Raw genomic sequence first — 17,561 nt, 5'->3', positions numbered from 1 at the left:
AATTGTCTTACAATACACAGATTTCAATTTTCGTATTTACGGCGGCAGATTGCATGTAGAACCGACCATATGACGGTCCTAGCTTGATTGATAATTCTGTTTGAGAATTAAAATAATAAAATTTAATTTATAACCACCGTACCTTGTTATTTAATATTTTTAAATTACTATCTACTCACGCTAAGTTGATAAGAAAATATTTTCAATAGCGCTACGAACGTAATAGAGTTTAAAATAATGCCGCCTTGACTTAATTAAAATGGTACGTGCCCGTTACTCAAACTATTAGAATGCTAAGCATGTTTAAGTAGAGCGACGTCTAATTAACTAACAACCAGTATATTATCGTTGTCTCTTAAAACATTCACTCGTTGCCGTTAAACAGAGCGAGCAAGATATACATTAACACCTTCACTTCACAGAAATTGTGAAAGATCACCTGTGCTCACTACTGTAATTCTGCCACCAAGCGGTAGAGCACCTGTCCCTTTCATACAGTTCAAGCTTAAGCTGAATCGAACGAGTGTGAGTAGGAGTAGTTTTATTCGCGTTTAGTATTGAAAGGGCGTAACGGCACTTGCTTTGTGATAACAAAATCAACTTTAAGCTCACCTGTTAAAGTCGACAATGTAGAGAGCATTTTATTGAACCGTAGAGAACAGGACGGAAGGCTGTAAATGAATGGAGCGTAGCGGTGGATTTGACGCGTTCGGAAATCGAATTAAGAGCGTTAGAGTGAGAGGTGCATGGAGGTTCGATTTAGTGGAGGTAGTTTTTTGTTATTGTTTGGCGGAGATTTTTTCCGAGGCGTGCTAATGGCAGTAGGCGCGCGAGTGGGCGCGCCGGTACGGTAAGCGCGCTCTTCAGTGTTCTGGCTGAGCTTCGAGCGAGCGCGTGCAAGGCGAGCGTCCTCCGCGTAGGTGCTTTGTCTATGTTTAGGGGACTGATAAGTTCGTGAACTTTAGTGAGCTCGATTGGTGCATATGCTTGCGTTCGCGGTGGCTCGACAATGTTGATATCGGCGGGCACCGGCCCAACACCTGAGTTCTCTCCGGCCTCCTGCTGCGCGTCCTGGAAGATGGAGCCGGCGCCTCCCGCGCCTGCCATCACGCAGCCCCTCAACATATCACCTAATGGTAAGTCGCCAGTTACGATCTATTTCATAATTCCTTCAATAAACAGATTGTCTCTACATTTTGTAGAGCAGTGATTTCGAGTCCAATAAGAATTTTAATATTATATTTTAGAAAAATTAATAGGAACATAAATAATATTTCTTAAGCCCATATTAAATTGTATTTAATTGATACGTTACAATGATTAAGGTGATTTAAAAGGCGTATAAATATTAAAAGAATAAAACATAATTGATTTAATTATCAATTAGTTCTGAGAAATGAACAACCGTCTAAGAAATTCATTGAATATGAGCATGAATTATTCATATTTTATGAAATATTTTTATAGTTATTTAGTAAAATATGAAATTATCACATTAAAACTGGCTGATTTTATAATTTAAGAATCTAAAAATCATAAGGCATGTTCTATTTATTTGACAACGTTACATGAAATATTACATAATATAGGTAGACAAGTAGTTTATTGCACGCCTCATAAGCGAAGCGTTGAGGTGGGTACTACTGTCACTTCGCGCAAAACATCTGATTTTTCAAACTTAAAATGTCTTTATGTATCATACATTGCAATTGTAAGGTAATACATACACACACATATTAAGAAAAAACACTATTTTTAACGTTCATGATATTTTTGATGTCATTTTTGTTATTTAAACTAGTTAAAAAACAGTTTAAAAAAGTTCTGTCTTGGACGTCCGTGTGTCTGTATGTGCGGATCCTTTTTCTTGTTAACACGATAGCGACCGAAATACTTTACTAATCGAGTCTTTTTTTTTCTCTTACGCTTGAGTATGCTCAGGAATAGAACCCTTTCATTTTTCAGGGTCTGATTCGATGTGGTTTAATTGTTATTAAATAAACAAAAATAATAATTAATAAATATTTATTAAAAAAAATTATGAGGCGTGCACTTTTGGATTTTCCAAATTATTTATAAGATTTAATTCAGGTGCAAGACAAGACAATAATTCTGACCGTTAATTAACACAAATTTAATTTACATCTGATCATCTACTCAAACCATTATTTGTCTAGATAAACATAAATATTATTTTGATTTTTAGGTAGGTAGGCACAGGTGATCTTTCATATGATGTTGTTATTACAAATATTTACAAGAAGCCTACATTAGATTTAAAATCTAAGTAATGTTGTGAAAAAGAGTTATAAGTTTCTATACTTAGTCTTACTTCTGATTAGAAACCTATCCGATAATAAAATTGCAAAAATGCTATTATTAATTAAACATAATTATTAATTTATCTATCTTCAACAAGTTATAATTAATCCACTCATGAATATAATCTCACATAATTAACACAATCTATCTGCCAACAAATTGTCACGACTTACAAACAATTGGTATCGGAAACCGATGTAAAACGGCAGCTTAATTTATAGGCCTACTTTCTTGCTAGCCACAGAATTTCATAACACAATGTTAAAGGTTGTCATTCGTTATGTCACAGCGCAGCTGGCCCGATGAGTTAGCGAAAAGCGTCGGAACTTATAGGACATTGTCAGCATTGTATTGCCGATCGAATTAATTAATCTTAGATCTGATACTAGATTGTCCGGTAGCGTTTCCGGTGAATGTTACTCAATATTCAAACTATTTTATGATATACGGCTGTGTGTTTTGATTGATGATTGGCGGTAAACGCTTTTGTCTCTGGTTAATGTGGAAGTTTTTTAATTTAATTTATTGTGATGATATTATGTTTTAAATGTCACCTTGATAGAAATGAGTTCGGAGTTTGGGAAAATAGTTATTTTAATTTAGTACTTGTTGAAAGTCTTATAATTTTCTGTTTACACAGTAGGATAGTAACACACACTTATAAAACCAATAAAATATTGTTACAAGTATTTTAGTCATAAACACTTTATAAGTAGCATTTAATTTTATATTAAACTTTAATTTAAAGGAAAGAAAATTAAATACTGGTGATTATAGGACTATGACCTAAACTATCTGTAAGACAAATCAAAATCATATAGGTACCTACTTTGACGTTATTATTTTCTTCGTTTTTATGGAAGTACATTTATAAACTTGTTATTTTAGACATTTACACCTCAAAAATTAATTAGACACGTTTGATTTGTCTAGTTGAATAAAAAAATATTTCATTTATGAATTAACACTTATAAGTGTAAAATCCGTGTCCCAATTTTGGCAATACAGCAAAAGCACACGCAACAAATCATTAGTTGTTTCCACGTTTTTGGTACGACGAATATGGGTATAGCAAAACATTAGTCATTAACATTATTAATCGATCCATAAAATTAAATGACAAAGACCAATGGCTAATTACAATTCGCTAATATAATATCGAGTTTTTAGTCCCGCCGAGTACTATTAGCACTTATAAAAGTCATTAAAAGATATTTAACTTCGCACAAATGGACGCAAACGTTCATGTTGTCATTTATGGTATCTTGTAGCCATCTTTTTATCACATTTTATGACTGCAACAATAAATAATAATAATTTATACTTATTGCGCTAGAAAAACCCTTATGCGCAACTTTGATATTGTCGTTTATAGACACATAAAATAATATTAACGCAAAAAAGCTCAAATCTCTTGTTTTTAAAGCCATCCGTTTATTTGATATTTATTCAATTTTAATATTCTTGTATGTAACGAATGGTTTACAGCAGTTTCATTGTAGATTTGTTAAATAGTTGGATAATAAATAATAATGCAACTTATGAATATGTATTATATAGTATATACCTACTTGGGGGATAATATATCCGGACCATAATCCGGACGTTTCATGGTATCTAACGAAATCTATCAGTGGTTCATAGAAAACAACTAACAAGTACCTAGATTAAGTGTAGCATTTTGTTGATAAAATAACACTTTAAATCTTCACAAAAAAAATTAAAAGGTAATGCTACTTATTATTAAAGGTACCTAGTAAAAGGTTTACATGAAAAATTTATTAAAGGATTAAACTTCAGTATAGATAATAATTACTTTGCTGTATTTTTTACAAAACTTTAAATACAAAATAAGCTGGCAGATACTCCAATGATATTATCAAGATTAAAACTTGATGTTAAAAAAGTCAAAACTTACAACTGCAGAGGAAATCGCTTCTAAAATGATAATGATTAATTACAAGTAGGACTGATGACTAAATTTCAATTCTTAGTTTCGACTGAAAACGCTCTTCTGATTAATTATTATCTCACTGAAATAGACTACAGGCCCATGTTGAAAAAATTATGGGTCATTTGACCCACCACCTGACCTATCTAGAATGATATAAGAGCATAAAATAATAAGATTAGGCACTATGACGTCACTCGTAAGCTGTCCACCTGAGTGCAGATGAGAATTCGAAAGTTCAGGTAGAGATTTTCTCCCCTTGTCTCCATGATTTTTGTACGGCGTTGCGGAATAATGGCTTAAAAGCAGTATAGAAATAGTATGACACAGATGCCGTACAAAAATGGTGGTCCACAAAGTCGGAATTTATTTTTATTTTTCGACAGTTGCCGGGGTAAATTTGGTCATTTGATTTTGTACGGCATCTGTGTTATACTATTTCTATACTACTTTTAATCAATTATTCCGCAACGCCGTACAAAAATCTTGGAGACAAGGGGAGAAAATCTCTACCTGAACCTTCGAATTCTCATCTGCACTCAGGTGGACAGCTTACAAGTAACATCATAGTGCTGAATCTTATTATTTTATGCTCTTATATCGTTCTAGATAGGTCACCTGGTGGGTCAAATGACCCATAATTTTTTCAACACGGGCCTGTAGTCTAAAAGCTCCATATCGTCCATTCAGTCAGAAAGTATCCTTAGTTTTATTTTAATCACAGATTCCAAAATTAATTTGACTTAACTTAACAAAATGAATTTGAAATAACAAATTCCAAATTAATTTATAAATATGTCCATAAATATCTATCTACATCTATAGATAGCTACTAAATAAGTCAATAAACTCATATACCTATATAATATGTTCTATTTAACTAAATATACTATATTATGCGATGCGAATTAATCATATAATATCTATAATTTTTAAGTAATTTGCTAATTTTATAAGTATGGGGGGCCAATTGGGGATGTAATAAAACCCGCCTTTTCTTAATTCAGTGGACTGTATTTCTTCTTAATAACGATGTACAATTTCTTGATAATAACGACGTACAATTTCTTCTTAATAACGACGTACAATAGCTTCTTATTACTATATACAATAGTAGTAGGTACACTGAGCGACGACTGTTGACCATGAGACTTCTTGCTTCTTGCTGTTGCTCAAGTGATGAGCTCTTGACTGTGCGGAGTGGTGTGTGTTATGCGGTCAAAAGTCGTTTCTCTTATACAAAACTATAGGGATTACTCCCGACGGTGGGTAAGACGCCGTACCCCGTAGGCTAGTGGTGCATTTTTACACAGTATACACCCGACGGTGGTAAAAGTGCCGCGTGCGTCTAACAAATGAATTTACTACGTTATACTTTACATAGACTCGATATAATAATAAAATATAGCAAAATAACAACGTACTATAAACTCTCTAATTACATAATAAAAGTATCACACAAAACATTATAAAAGTTTACCAAAAAACACACTATAAAACGTTACTCTATTCTACAATAAAAACACACGAAGGAACTTTATACATTAAAAAATACTTAAGACATGGTGAAGCTATTTACATGGGGTTGTCGTCCGTAACATCCTCCCCCCGGCGCAGAACCTCGGAGCCCTCATTTAACGGGAGGACGACTAACCTCCTAACGGGTCGCCTAAAAATCCCCCCCTTGGTCCTTACGTCGGCGCTGCGCACCACCTTGTCCGTCCCTTCGTACACACGTTCTATTTGCCCTAAAGGCCACACGTTGCGCGGTAATATGCCGTCTGTTATCAACACCACGTCCCCTTTCTTGACGTTCGGTGTCGACCGTACCGCGTCTCCCCTCGGTGTAAGCGTAGGCAAATACTCCCTCACCCATCTAGCCCAGAAAGCGTCGGCTAGCGCTTGCGCAACCCTCCAAGCCCGCTTGTCCAACCGGTTACTGGAACCTATCACTGGCATACCGTCTGCCGTTCCTAGTAAGAAGTGGTTCGGAGTTAACGCTTCCGGGTCCTCAGGGTCGACTGAGACGTGCGTAAGCGGTCGCGAGTTTACCGTAAACTCGACCTCGTTCATTAACGTTTGTAGCACTTCGTCCCGGGGTGCCTGCTCGTTTAATACAACCGTCAATGCGCTCTTAACCGTACGGATTTGCCGCTCCCAGCTACCCCCTTGGTTGGGTGCGCCCGGGTCGATGAACCTCCACTTTGTTCTTTTTCCCAGTGCGCATCCTTCCAACTCTGGCAGCCACTCTGCGTAGGCGCGCCTTAATTCGACGTCGGAGCCGCGAAAGTTAGTACCGTTATCGCTCATTATAACCGCTGGCCACCCGCGTCGCGCGGCCATCCTACGTAGTGCCATTATGGCTGAGTCCGTACTCAGGCTGTGTAAGATCTCTAAATGTATCGCGCGCGTTGTCATACACGTGAATAGCATTCCCCACCGTTTCTCTCTGCGCCTACCTACCGTGACCGTCATCGGGCCGAAACAATCTACTCCTGTACTCGCGAATGGACGGGAATACATGTCTAGTCGTACCCGCGGTAGGTTGCCCTTTATGGGCACACTTGGGTTGCGTCTCTTCACCGTGCATGTGACACATTTACTTATAACCGATTTTACTACGGCGCGTATACCTATTATCCAATACTTTTGCCGTAAATTATTTACTACGTGTTCGCGACCGATGTGAGCGTTTTCACCGTGTTCTTTAATGACGATGAGACGTGTGAGCGGGTGCTTGCCGTCGAGTAGGACCGGCCGTTTTCTTAATTCAGGAACGTCGGCTGCGTTAATCCGTCCTCTCAAGCGCAATAGCCCGTCTTCGTCTATACACACGTTCAACTTAAACGCGCGGCTAGTGCGCGGGACGCCTCTGCCGCACTCGAGCGCCTTGATTTCATCTGCGAAGCTCTCTCGTTGCGCCTGCTTCAACAATGTCCGTTCTGCCTGTTCCATCAACGTTACGTCCATAGTTCGTATTTGCTTACGGCATTTAGCGACGAACAATAAAACGCGCGCTAACGCCCGGGCGCATCGGGTATACGTTGAGAACCGCGTTACGTCTATCAACGGTGTTACTACTGTCGCGTGCGCTACGATTTCGCATGAAATTGTTGTTGGCTTTCCTACGCTCTCTTGGGGCCACGTCTCGGGCGATTCTAATAAGAATCGCGGTCCCCTAAACCAGCTGTTCGTGCTCGTAAGTGCGGTATTTCCTGCTCGTGTGGCGGCGTCTGCTACGTTCTTGTCTGTTGGTACCCATCGCCACTGCTTTGCGTTTGTTAACTCGGTGATCTCGGTGAGCCTGTGCGCTACGTACGGCGTGTATCGCGCGGATTCGTTCCTAATCCAATGCAGTGCTGTCTTCGAATCGCTCCAGAATGTAGCTTCGCACGGTTCCCGATGCTCGCGCATAATTGACTCCGCTAGGCGTGCGCCTATTAGGCACGCCTGCAGCTCGAGCCGCGGTATCGTTTGCGCCTTCATGGGAGCTACTCTGGCTTTTCCTGCGATCAGCGCCACGGACACGCTGCCGTCATGGTTCACAAATCGCCAGTACGCGACCGCCGCATACGCCTGCTCGCTCGCGTCGCAAAACACATGTAATTGCCTACTTGCTATCTCTTTCTTTTCATAACAGCGCGGCAACCTCAACGCTTCTATGTACCGTATATCTGATAACCATTCGCTGAAGGCTTCAGCCTCCTCGACGGGCAATGGTTCGTCCCACGCGACTTGTTTGCGCCACAGCCCCTGCAACATAATCTTGGCTGTGACCGTATACGGGCTCAACAAGCCGAGTGGGTCGAATAACGCCATAACCGTCGCTAGCGCCTCTCGCTTGGTTGGTACGCGTTGCCCGTTCTTAATGTCGCCCGGAATCCTATTCATTGCCGTATTAAATGCTAACTCATCGCTACCCGATAACCACAGGATGCCTAACGTTTTTTCATATGCGTGGGCGTTGGCACCTAGCTCACGCGGAGCGCCGGCTCTATCCTCTCTACATACAGGTGCGAGTAACTCCTCTATGTTCGCGCTCCATCCTGCTAGATGGAAACCCGCGCGTTCGTAGACTTCTCTAACCTCCTGTATGGTGCGGGCGGCCACTTCCGCGGAGCTGAAGCTACCCAGCCAGTCGTCCATGTAGTGATTAAGCGTGATGGCCTCGTAAGCTAGTGCGTGGGATTCTTGATGATCTTGAGCGCATTTATTACGCACGCTGTGTGCTAAGAAAGGCGAACTCCTCGCTCCGAATATCATGGATGTCATGACGTATTTCTGCGGCGGACCTACTCGGTCGTCCCCTCGCCACAGAAAATGCTGCACCGCCACGTCTTCCGGACGTATTTTTATTCGCAAAAACATATCTCTTATGTCGGCCGATACTGCTACGGGTCGTTCCCGGAAGCGAAATAACACGCCGTTGAGCGATTGTAACAAGTCGGGCCCATCCAATAATACGTCATTGAGGCAGCGGCCTCCCACGCGCGCTGCTGCGTCGAATACTAGCCGCATCTTACCCGGTTTGTTCGGGTTCGTTACCGCGAAATGCGGTAAGTACCAAAGTCGCGTATCTAGTTCGTGCGTCGCGTGCGTGCTGCCTTCACACTTCTTGGCGTATCCTTCCTTGATGAGCCTGTCTATTTGCGCCGTATAATCCGCTTTAAAAGACGGCGATCTATCCATTTTCAACTCGATTCCTTGTAATCGTCGCCGGGCCGCTTCGTAGCTAGGTGGCATTATTATATCGTTATTCTTCCAAGGCAGTCCCACCTCATAATGCCCGTCCCTCAGCGCGACCGACGATTCGAAGGCTCGTACCGCGCGTTCATCTAACTCGCACGGTTTCACACGCATTGAAATACCTAACGCGTCTATTCCGAAATGTGCTTCCACTCTATCGCGCAGGTTTTCGTCCTCTGTGTTACTTTGAAATTCCTTATCGCTCACGACGTGTAACACCCTCTCATCGTCCCGCGTTATCGATCGGCGCGGCGCGGTCCCATGAATGACCCATCCTAACTGGGTAAGTGACGCCGCCGGTTCGTCATTCCCGCCGACCAATAAGCGTCGCGAAACGATTAAGTGCCAGTTGTCCGTTCCAATTAGTATTTTAGGCGTCGCGTTTTCGTAGCACAAGTCACGTGACCTTAACGATGTTAGGTGCGAGTGTACTAAATACTCGGCTCGCACCGTCTGACTACCGATACGCAAGTCTCTCATCGTATGCGCTTTTATTTGTTTGAAATCGCTCTGGCCGCGGCCGCGTACACTAATCTCTACTTTCCTGCTTTCGTTCTCATTCGTAGCAGACGAGATACCCCTTATACTTAGCGGCTGCGTTGGCCCCTGTGCGCGCACGATGTTTGCGAGTTCATCGTCTATCAAGGTGACTGTGGACCCTTCATCCAGTAGCGCGTACGTCTCTACTTCACCGCCAGCGCCTCTGACGGTGATAGGACAAACTTTAAGTAGTACTTTACTGAGAGCCGTCGTGGCGTGGATGGACGCCGTATGTACGGCTACGTCCTCGCTGTGTTCGCTTTCACGTTCGCTATTTTTCTTTTCTTGTAAATGTAATAACGCGTGATGACCTTCCCGGCACTCTTCCGTGCCACAGCGTTTTGCTTTGCATCGAAAACGTCTGTGTTTGCTATTCAGACACTGGAAACATACGTGTGTCTCTTTCGCCCATTCCCATCGTTTTTGAACTGGCATCGCTAATAGCTTTTTACACGTAAACGTCTTATGCTCCGCCCCGCAACAAAAGCATACGTCCTTACTCTCCACCGCCGCGGTGGCGTATACTTTCATCGGTTTGCGTTCGTTACGTTGTGCCGGCTCGTTATACCTACCGATGCTTCGACCGCCTATAGCGAGCCCCGAGGACGCGAAAGTGTGCCTTAGACTCCTATCCGCCTCTCGCATAAGGAAGCGTGATAGTGTCGTAATCTCTGGCTCCGCGTAATTTCCATGGTCTTCCGCATAATCGCACCAGCGTGACCGCATGTGCGGGCTCAACTTGTCTACTACCGTTCGCGCTAACATCGGGTTTTGCAAGTATCCTCGCTCATCTAGACACGATATTATCGTAACTATATTTTGCAACTTTATCGCGAACTGATTTATTTCGTTGGGCGCGGTCCCTAAACGCGGCAGACGCTTAATGTCCTCTAAAGCGCCGTCTATAATAACCTCCGGTCTCCCAAAACATTGCTCTAATGTCTTTAGTATAACGTCCGGGTCGTTCGCTGTAAACAATAACGCGGATACGGCTTGCCTCGCTTCTCCTTTTAAGCAAGACCTTAAGCGTGCTATATTCTCGCTTGCCGTGAACCTATACTGCGCGTTTGTTTCTACATACGCTGCTTTAAACGGTAGCCATTCGCCCGGGGCCCCGTTAAAGCCTGGCAACTCCATAGCTTGCCTTGATGTCGGTCGATTCCTCGTTAGATGCTCTAACGTAACCGCGAGTTTTTCTATATCGCTCTGTCGCCGCGGCGACGGTGATCGTTGGTCCCTATGCCTATCCGGTACGCGACGAGACGTCAGCTCACGAATCCCTGTAGTACTCCGCCGTGCCTCTGGCGAGTGGTTCCGCGGCGTCTTCGCCTCTGCTCCTATCGCGGCTCTGGGGATTTCCGGCTCCCCCCGTGGCATGCTTCGCTCTAACCAATCGTTCACGCGATGTTTAATAATCTCTCCCTCAACGCTTTCCCTATCCGTTTCTTCCCGAATATCGACGACGTCCGCCTCGAGTCGTTTTCGTTCTAAATCGGCCTCGATGCGTAGCTCTTCCCGCCTAAATGCAGCTAGCTTTTCCGCGGTTTCTAACTCTCGCCGTTTGATCCTAGCCGTTACGCTCACTGTCGAGCGTTGTGATCTAACCGATGGCGCCGCGGTGCGCCTAGCTTGCGTTCCTACTATCGTCGCGGGTGTCGTCATCGCGGGTGTCGTCGTGCCTACCCCAACGTGTGTGTCCGGGACTTCAAAGGTGTCGGTCGATGCCGACGCAGGACCTTCGGCGTGTACCCTATTCGCGTCCCCCGTAGTCTGACTGCGCGTTGTTGGCATCTTCTTCGGGCGCTGGTGCCCCCCTACCTGCCTAACTGGCCCTAACAGACCTTCAGGAGGGCTCGGCTCGCACCGAGATATGCTCCTTCAGGGATGGAATATAAGGATAGGAAAGGGAGGGCCTACCCGGCAGAGAGTGCTGGAAAGTACTGGGTGCTCTGTCACCGGCGGGAGTGTCCGGTGCTTTTGGCAGTACCTACAGTCCGGTCCCAATACCGTCCAACACCTTACCGGCGTAGCAGTGCTTTTCGGTTCGACGCCCGTTGCGCCTTTCGACTGAACCGGCAGTGTCACACCACGCACTGCACCACTGTCTTGCAACAGCGTTAAGCTCTGAATTCACAGCCTTTGACACCGTTAGGTGCTGTGAATTAGAGGCGCGGTGAAAACCGCGTTTTTTAATTGAAGCTGGATCACCACGATGCCGCTGACTCGCTGCGCTGACTCGCTGCGCTGACTCGCTGCGTTGCTCGCTGTGCTGGCTCGCTGCGCTGACTCGTTGCGCCGCTCTGCACTGCAAACGCCTGCCCGTCGCACCGTTGGGTGATCTTGATGTTACTTGGGTCTCTTCGGTCTTCAACCAGGTCTTCTTAACGCTCGTACCGGTTTCTTATTGATCCGGCTTCCGAAGGGCCAACCTCTATGGGGGGCCAATTGGGGATGTAATAAAACCCGCCTTTTCTTAATTCAGTGGACTGTATTTCTTCTTAATAACGATGTACAATTTCTTGATAATAACGACGTACAATTTCTTCTTAATAACGACGTACAATAGCTTCTTATTACTATATACAATAGTAGTAGGTACACTGAGCGACGACTGTTGACCATGAGACTTCTTGCTTCTTGCTGTTGCTCAAGTGATGAGCTCTTGACTGTGCGGAGTGGTGTGTGTTATGCAGCGCAGCAAGGGTCTTCACACACGCGGCCTCCGTTAGGAGGCTGCGTGGGGGATGCTGTTCAGGACGATTCGTCCTCTGCAGCAGGTGTATGGCGCCGCCCGCTAATACGGGCGGGTTAATGGGAGGACGAATCGCCCTGTTTGGGAACAAAATTATTTGTCGATTGGGGCACAGTATAGGAGACTGTGCCCGACTGTTTGAACCTTTTGGATGTTTCCAATGACTCAACCGACCTTGTTCTTTTTCGAGCCCGGCCAGAACTTTTTAGGCCGGGGACGGACGGGGACGGGAGCGACATAAAACCAATGGGTGTGGTGGGAGGCGCCAATTGCGCGTGGGGATAGGCGTAGGAGTGGCTGGGTACGTTGTGTACCGACTGTGAAGGAGTTATGCAGGGTGAGGCGACAGACGGCGCGATAGAGAGCGCCGTCGCAGGCGGGGCTTGCGGGGGTGGGGGCGTTATTTGGGATTGCGCTATTTGCGCGTGGGAGTGGATTTGGTAGGAGGGAATAGTGAGGGGCGCACAAAGTGCGTGGGCGGTAGGTGGCGCTGGAAGCGCGGTATGGGGCGCCGGCATTGTTTGCAATGCCGGTGGTGAGGACGGCGTGTTCGCCTTAGGAGAGGGGGGTGGTAGTAGATCGCGCGGATTTGGACGACGCGACCCGGGAATGGCGCGGTGCGGAGCAATCTCTCGGAGATGGGAATGAGAGGAGGCGTCCGCCCGCGAGAACATATTTTGGGAGAGACGAAGGATAAACTCATCCAGCGTTTCTACACCGAGATCGCTACGTATTAGCTCGTTTCTCACATACCTCGGCGCACCGACGATAGCGCGTAATGCGAGTGACTGCCGCGCACGCATTTTGCGGCGCAGGCTTTCACACACATACACATACCAGGCGGGCGCGGCGTACGTGAGGAGCGGCCGTAGGTAGGTTTTATAAACGCTTACCTTTATACGCAGCGGAAGTTCAGAGTATAACACCGGACGAAGTATGGCGTGGGCGGCTTTGCACTTGTTAATTACCTGCTTCACGTGGCTGTTAAAGCGAAGCCGGCAATCAATAGTTACACCTAGGTAAAGGACGGTATCGGACCATGGGATCTGCTCACCAGCCAAAGTGAGTTGGTGGGAGGGAGTCAAACCACCGAACCGAATCACCTGTGTCTTTCGCGCGTTAACAGATATCCGCCAACGATCGAAATACGCAGGCAACTCATCAAGCCAGCGTTGCGCCTTAACCATCGCATGCGTTGTATTCAACGATGCGGCGATTAAAGCTACATCGTCGGCGTATAGCGCGAGGATTTGATTAGAATTTGGCGCGGGGGAGGGGAAGTCATCTGTGTAGGCGGAGTATAGCGCGGGCGATAAACAGCTGCCCTGCGGGACACCCGCCTGCACAGAGTGGTTTCGGGAAATGGCGGGGGACACGGAAACGTGAAAGGAGCGGTCCGTGAGGAAGGAGTGCAATATCCTCACGAGCCGCGCGGGGCATTGGGTAGTGGTAAGGATCTTGTGTGTTATGCGGTCAAAAGTCGTTTCTCTTATACAAAACTATAGGGATTACTCCCGACGGTGGGTAAGACGCCGTACCCCGTAGGCTAGTGGTGCATTTTTACACAGTATACACCCGACGGTGGTAAAAGTGCCGCGTGCGTCTAACAAATGAATTTACTACGTTATACTTTACATAGACTCGATATAATAATAAAATATAGCAAAATAACAACGTACTATAAACTCTCTAATTACATAATAAAAGTATCACACAAAACATTATAAAAGTTTACCAAAAAACACACTATAAAACGTTACTCTATTCTACAATAAAAACACACGAAGGAACTTTATACATTAAAAAATACTTAAGACATGGTGAAGCTATTTACATGGGGTTGTCGTCCGTAACAATAAGTATGAATTAATATTCTGGTGTTTAAACCGGTTCATGTTTTTGATCTACTTCTATAATATATATTTCAAAATTACAAAATATGAAACCTGCTGCGTTTATCTGACTTGATTGAATGAAAGTTATCATATTATTTTTCTATATATAGATATTTAAACAGTTGCACAATTAGTTAAAGATGAATGACTTGTACCTCTTAATAGGTATTTTAGATTTTTGAAATACCTGTAAAAAATATGAAAAGATTGATTTTTTAATTTATTATAAAATGTTTGTCATAAGATGAGAATAGAGACAGCATTTGATCACCTACAATAATACAAAAAATATACCTACGAGTAATTCGCCATAAATAATTTCCTTTTAAAGATAAAGGTAGGGTTGAGCCTTTAGGTCCTTTAAAAGGATCCTCATTTTCTTATGGAGTCTGCAGAATTCCGTTGTCTGTCTCTTTGTCAATGTTTACAAAAAGTAAATTTATTAAGAAATTGTTGCATGTTAAATAGCTTTATGAAACACTAGATGTGTATTTAACCATTATTGAATTATTCAAAAAGTTGGTTAAGTCCTTAAAAGGAAAAAAAGAAATTTGTATAGGAAAATCATTATAAGTACCTACCTATATTGATAGTTAAATAGATTATTTTCAAAAACATCCTAGGTTTTGTAAAAAATTTCTACAATACAACAAAACAAAAAGTTAATTTAAGATTTGATACCAAAATAATTGAACTTTGTGGTGATTTGGTTTCTGAAAATTTTCTGGGGGCACGGGAGTGCGCCCGCCAAATCGGACAAAGAAGCGGCACATCCGACCATCCTTTTCTCGAAGCAATTCAGGCCATTTTCGACTTTTTCTTTTACGTCTACATTTATTTTTTTTATTTTTTTTTATTTATTGGTAATAGGGAAGCGCTTGACCACAATCTCGCCTGATGTTAAGCTGAGATGTGGTCTAAGATGGAACGTGCTTCCCTAGAAGGTACCTGTTCACTCTACGCTTGAAGACCCCCATATTGTACTCGTCGGGGAACACAGACTCAGGAAGCATGTTCCAGTCCCTCGCGGTTCGGATAAAGAATGTGGAACCAAACCGCTTAGTCCGGGTACATGGAACGTCCACCATATGGCGATGCCTAGAGTCTGTGCGCCTCGACGATCGATAGAAGAACGGGGATGGCGGAACGATATCGTGCAGTTCCGCAGCGCACTCTCCAAAGTGTATCCGATAGAAGACCGATAAGCTGGCCACTCTGCGGCGGTGACCGAGGCTCTGGAGCTTTTTGCCTACTAGGTCATCGTCGTTTATGAGCCTCTTGGCACGCCTCTCCATCGCCTCAAGCGCCTCCAGCTGGTACTTGGCGGAACCGTCCCAGAGGTGAGAGCAGTATTCCATGCACGATCGGACTTGTGCTTGATAAAGGTTGAGCAACTACATAATATTAGAAATAAGTATTTTTTATTGATTAACACAATTTATCATCAACATCGATTTGATATAGGTAATTATATAATGTTGATTTTAACATTTAATTCAGACACCTTTCACGTATTTTAACTTTTACCTAGAAACTTACAACACGGATGATGGTTCAATTCTGTTTATTTATTGAAAAGGTGTTATTTACATTTTTGAAACTGTAAAGTGTAAGCACTTTTTTTAATTGTTTTGAATCAAACACACTTCATATCATGCAATTACAAAAAATAAATACAAATATAGCAGCTTATATACCAATAATAATTTTATCGAATGAATAATTGAAACCCCGCTACGGCGCTGAATTAAAATACATTTGAACAATTTTGTATTTTCTCGGGTATCTAAGTATTTAGACAAACGTGAATATATTTTTTTAGCACACAAATAAATTAATATTTTGGAGTTTTATTTAGTAGGTATTTGTATATTTAATCAATGTAAAATTTTGTCCATATATGTCACTTTCCGTATTTGATACAATCTCAATACGAGTAAACACTACAAAAACTTATCTATATAAATTGGATTAGTTCTATTCTAACAATGTATAAAGTAATTGATTTTCATTTCCTTCCTCGGGGCGAGGGCAGAGTGAAGTTTATATATAACTTGCATCATTAGTTAGTACGAACAATACACGTGTATCGGCTTATAAAAATAATATGATATGTATTTGCGTGGCTATTATCAGGTCACTGTATTGCCATTTTACTAGAAGTAGACCTAAGGCCGGATTCGGCCTCAATCAAATGAACTTAGAAATGATTTTATTAAGGTTTGAGCAAACTCATGTCACATACAAGAAAATATTTTAGCAGCATTTAAAATGGTTTGAGAGGTTCAAGTAACGGCAAAATACTGAATGCAGAAACTGGCCGTTAGTCTTTATAATTACAAATACTATGATGAAATCTGTAAAGGTCAACCAGAAAATACAACGTTACCTACGTTGTGTTTTCTGTTAATAATACAATACAAACAGCTAATTATTATCATGAAAAGTTTTACGAGGAAGTATTCCGGACTTTGATTTTTAAAAGTAAAGCCTCTAGTGAAAGAACGTTTTATTTATACAGGTTTTGTTTAGAAATATGAACCAAATTTAATTTGCATTCATAATTAAAGGACTCAGGTGCTTTGCAGATGTTCGAATTTGAAATCTTTTCTTGCACCAAATCATAATAGTTCACATTTGCAGTCTGAGCAAAGTAGCGATAAGAATACTATCATGCAAAAATAATAGCATAAATGATGACAGTACATCTAATCTTTTGATTTAGATTAGGTACCTTATAATATAAATAACTATGAATGCGACTTAATAAATTTCTATAATATCAATTCAATGCAATGCCAAGCGATGAAATCACTTTCAGGAATTAAAATTCAACCAAATAAAATAGGGTATGAAATAAAAAAAGCGCACGAATACGGTAAGTTCGATGACAGAATATTCTGTTAATAATAAATCCAGTTATATCCATTTTTTACCTGTAAATCGCAATTACAAAATGGATCTCGCAGTTTTTAGAGAATAAAAACAACGAAATAACAAATTAACTTTTTGCGAGGTATTCGTTTTTCATTCATTTTACGAAACGCTCTCTTTACCTAAGCTGTTATAGAAATCCGCTTGATCAAGTGAAATACTGTATGTAATTACCATTTAAATGGTGATCACGCATAATTATCAGTTGGGCTTGAAAATGCCGCGGCCTAATGAGTAGACAAATGCGACTTTATTTATGGGGTTTAAAGCTGGCTGATATTGACGTGAGTGGGTACTTGGTACACTTGTGCATACTCATGTATGTGTACTAACTGGATATTTTCTTACCGTGCCTACCGAGTCCAATTAAGAGTTGGCTCTGTTTATGTCACCACCGCTCAGACCTGGTTATAAAATATAA

At 42.6% G+C, this 17,561-nt stretch overlaps 1 protein-coding gene across 2 annotated transcripts in view; it reads left to right on the top strand.

Annotated features, from left to right (window-relative positions):
* The first annotated feature begins 821 nt into the window (after positions 1-821).
* The window catches only part of LOC149482313 (paired box protein Pax-6-like), a 44,196-nt gene continuing 27,456 nt past the window's right edge, over positions 822-17,561 (top strand). Inside the window, exon 1 of one of the 2 annotated variants that reach the window (XM_089704224.1) lies at positions 822-1,136. In XM_089704224.1, the coding sequence (XP_089560350.1) occupies positions 1,010-1,136 (127 nt within the window). In that variant the 5' untranslated portion in view covers positions 822-1,009. The remainder of the gene's footprint in view (positions 1,137-17,561) is intronic. The other variant, XM_089704223.1, reaches the window with a different exon arrangement.

This window comes from Colias philodice, chromosome 15, assembly GCF_061535455.1.
Source record: "Colias philodice isolate Cphi_HAF_F1 chromosome 15, ilColPhil1 Martin Lab GWU primary, whole genome shotgun sequence".
Lineage (NCBI taxonomy): Eukaryota > Metazoa > Arthropoda > Insecta > Lepidoptera > Pieridae > Colias > Colias philodice.
This window is presented reverse-complemented; position numbering and strand designations above follow the sequence as displayed.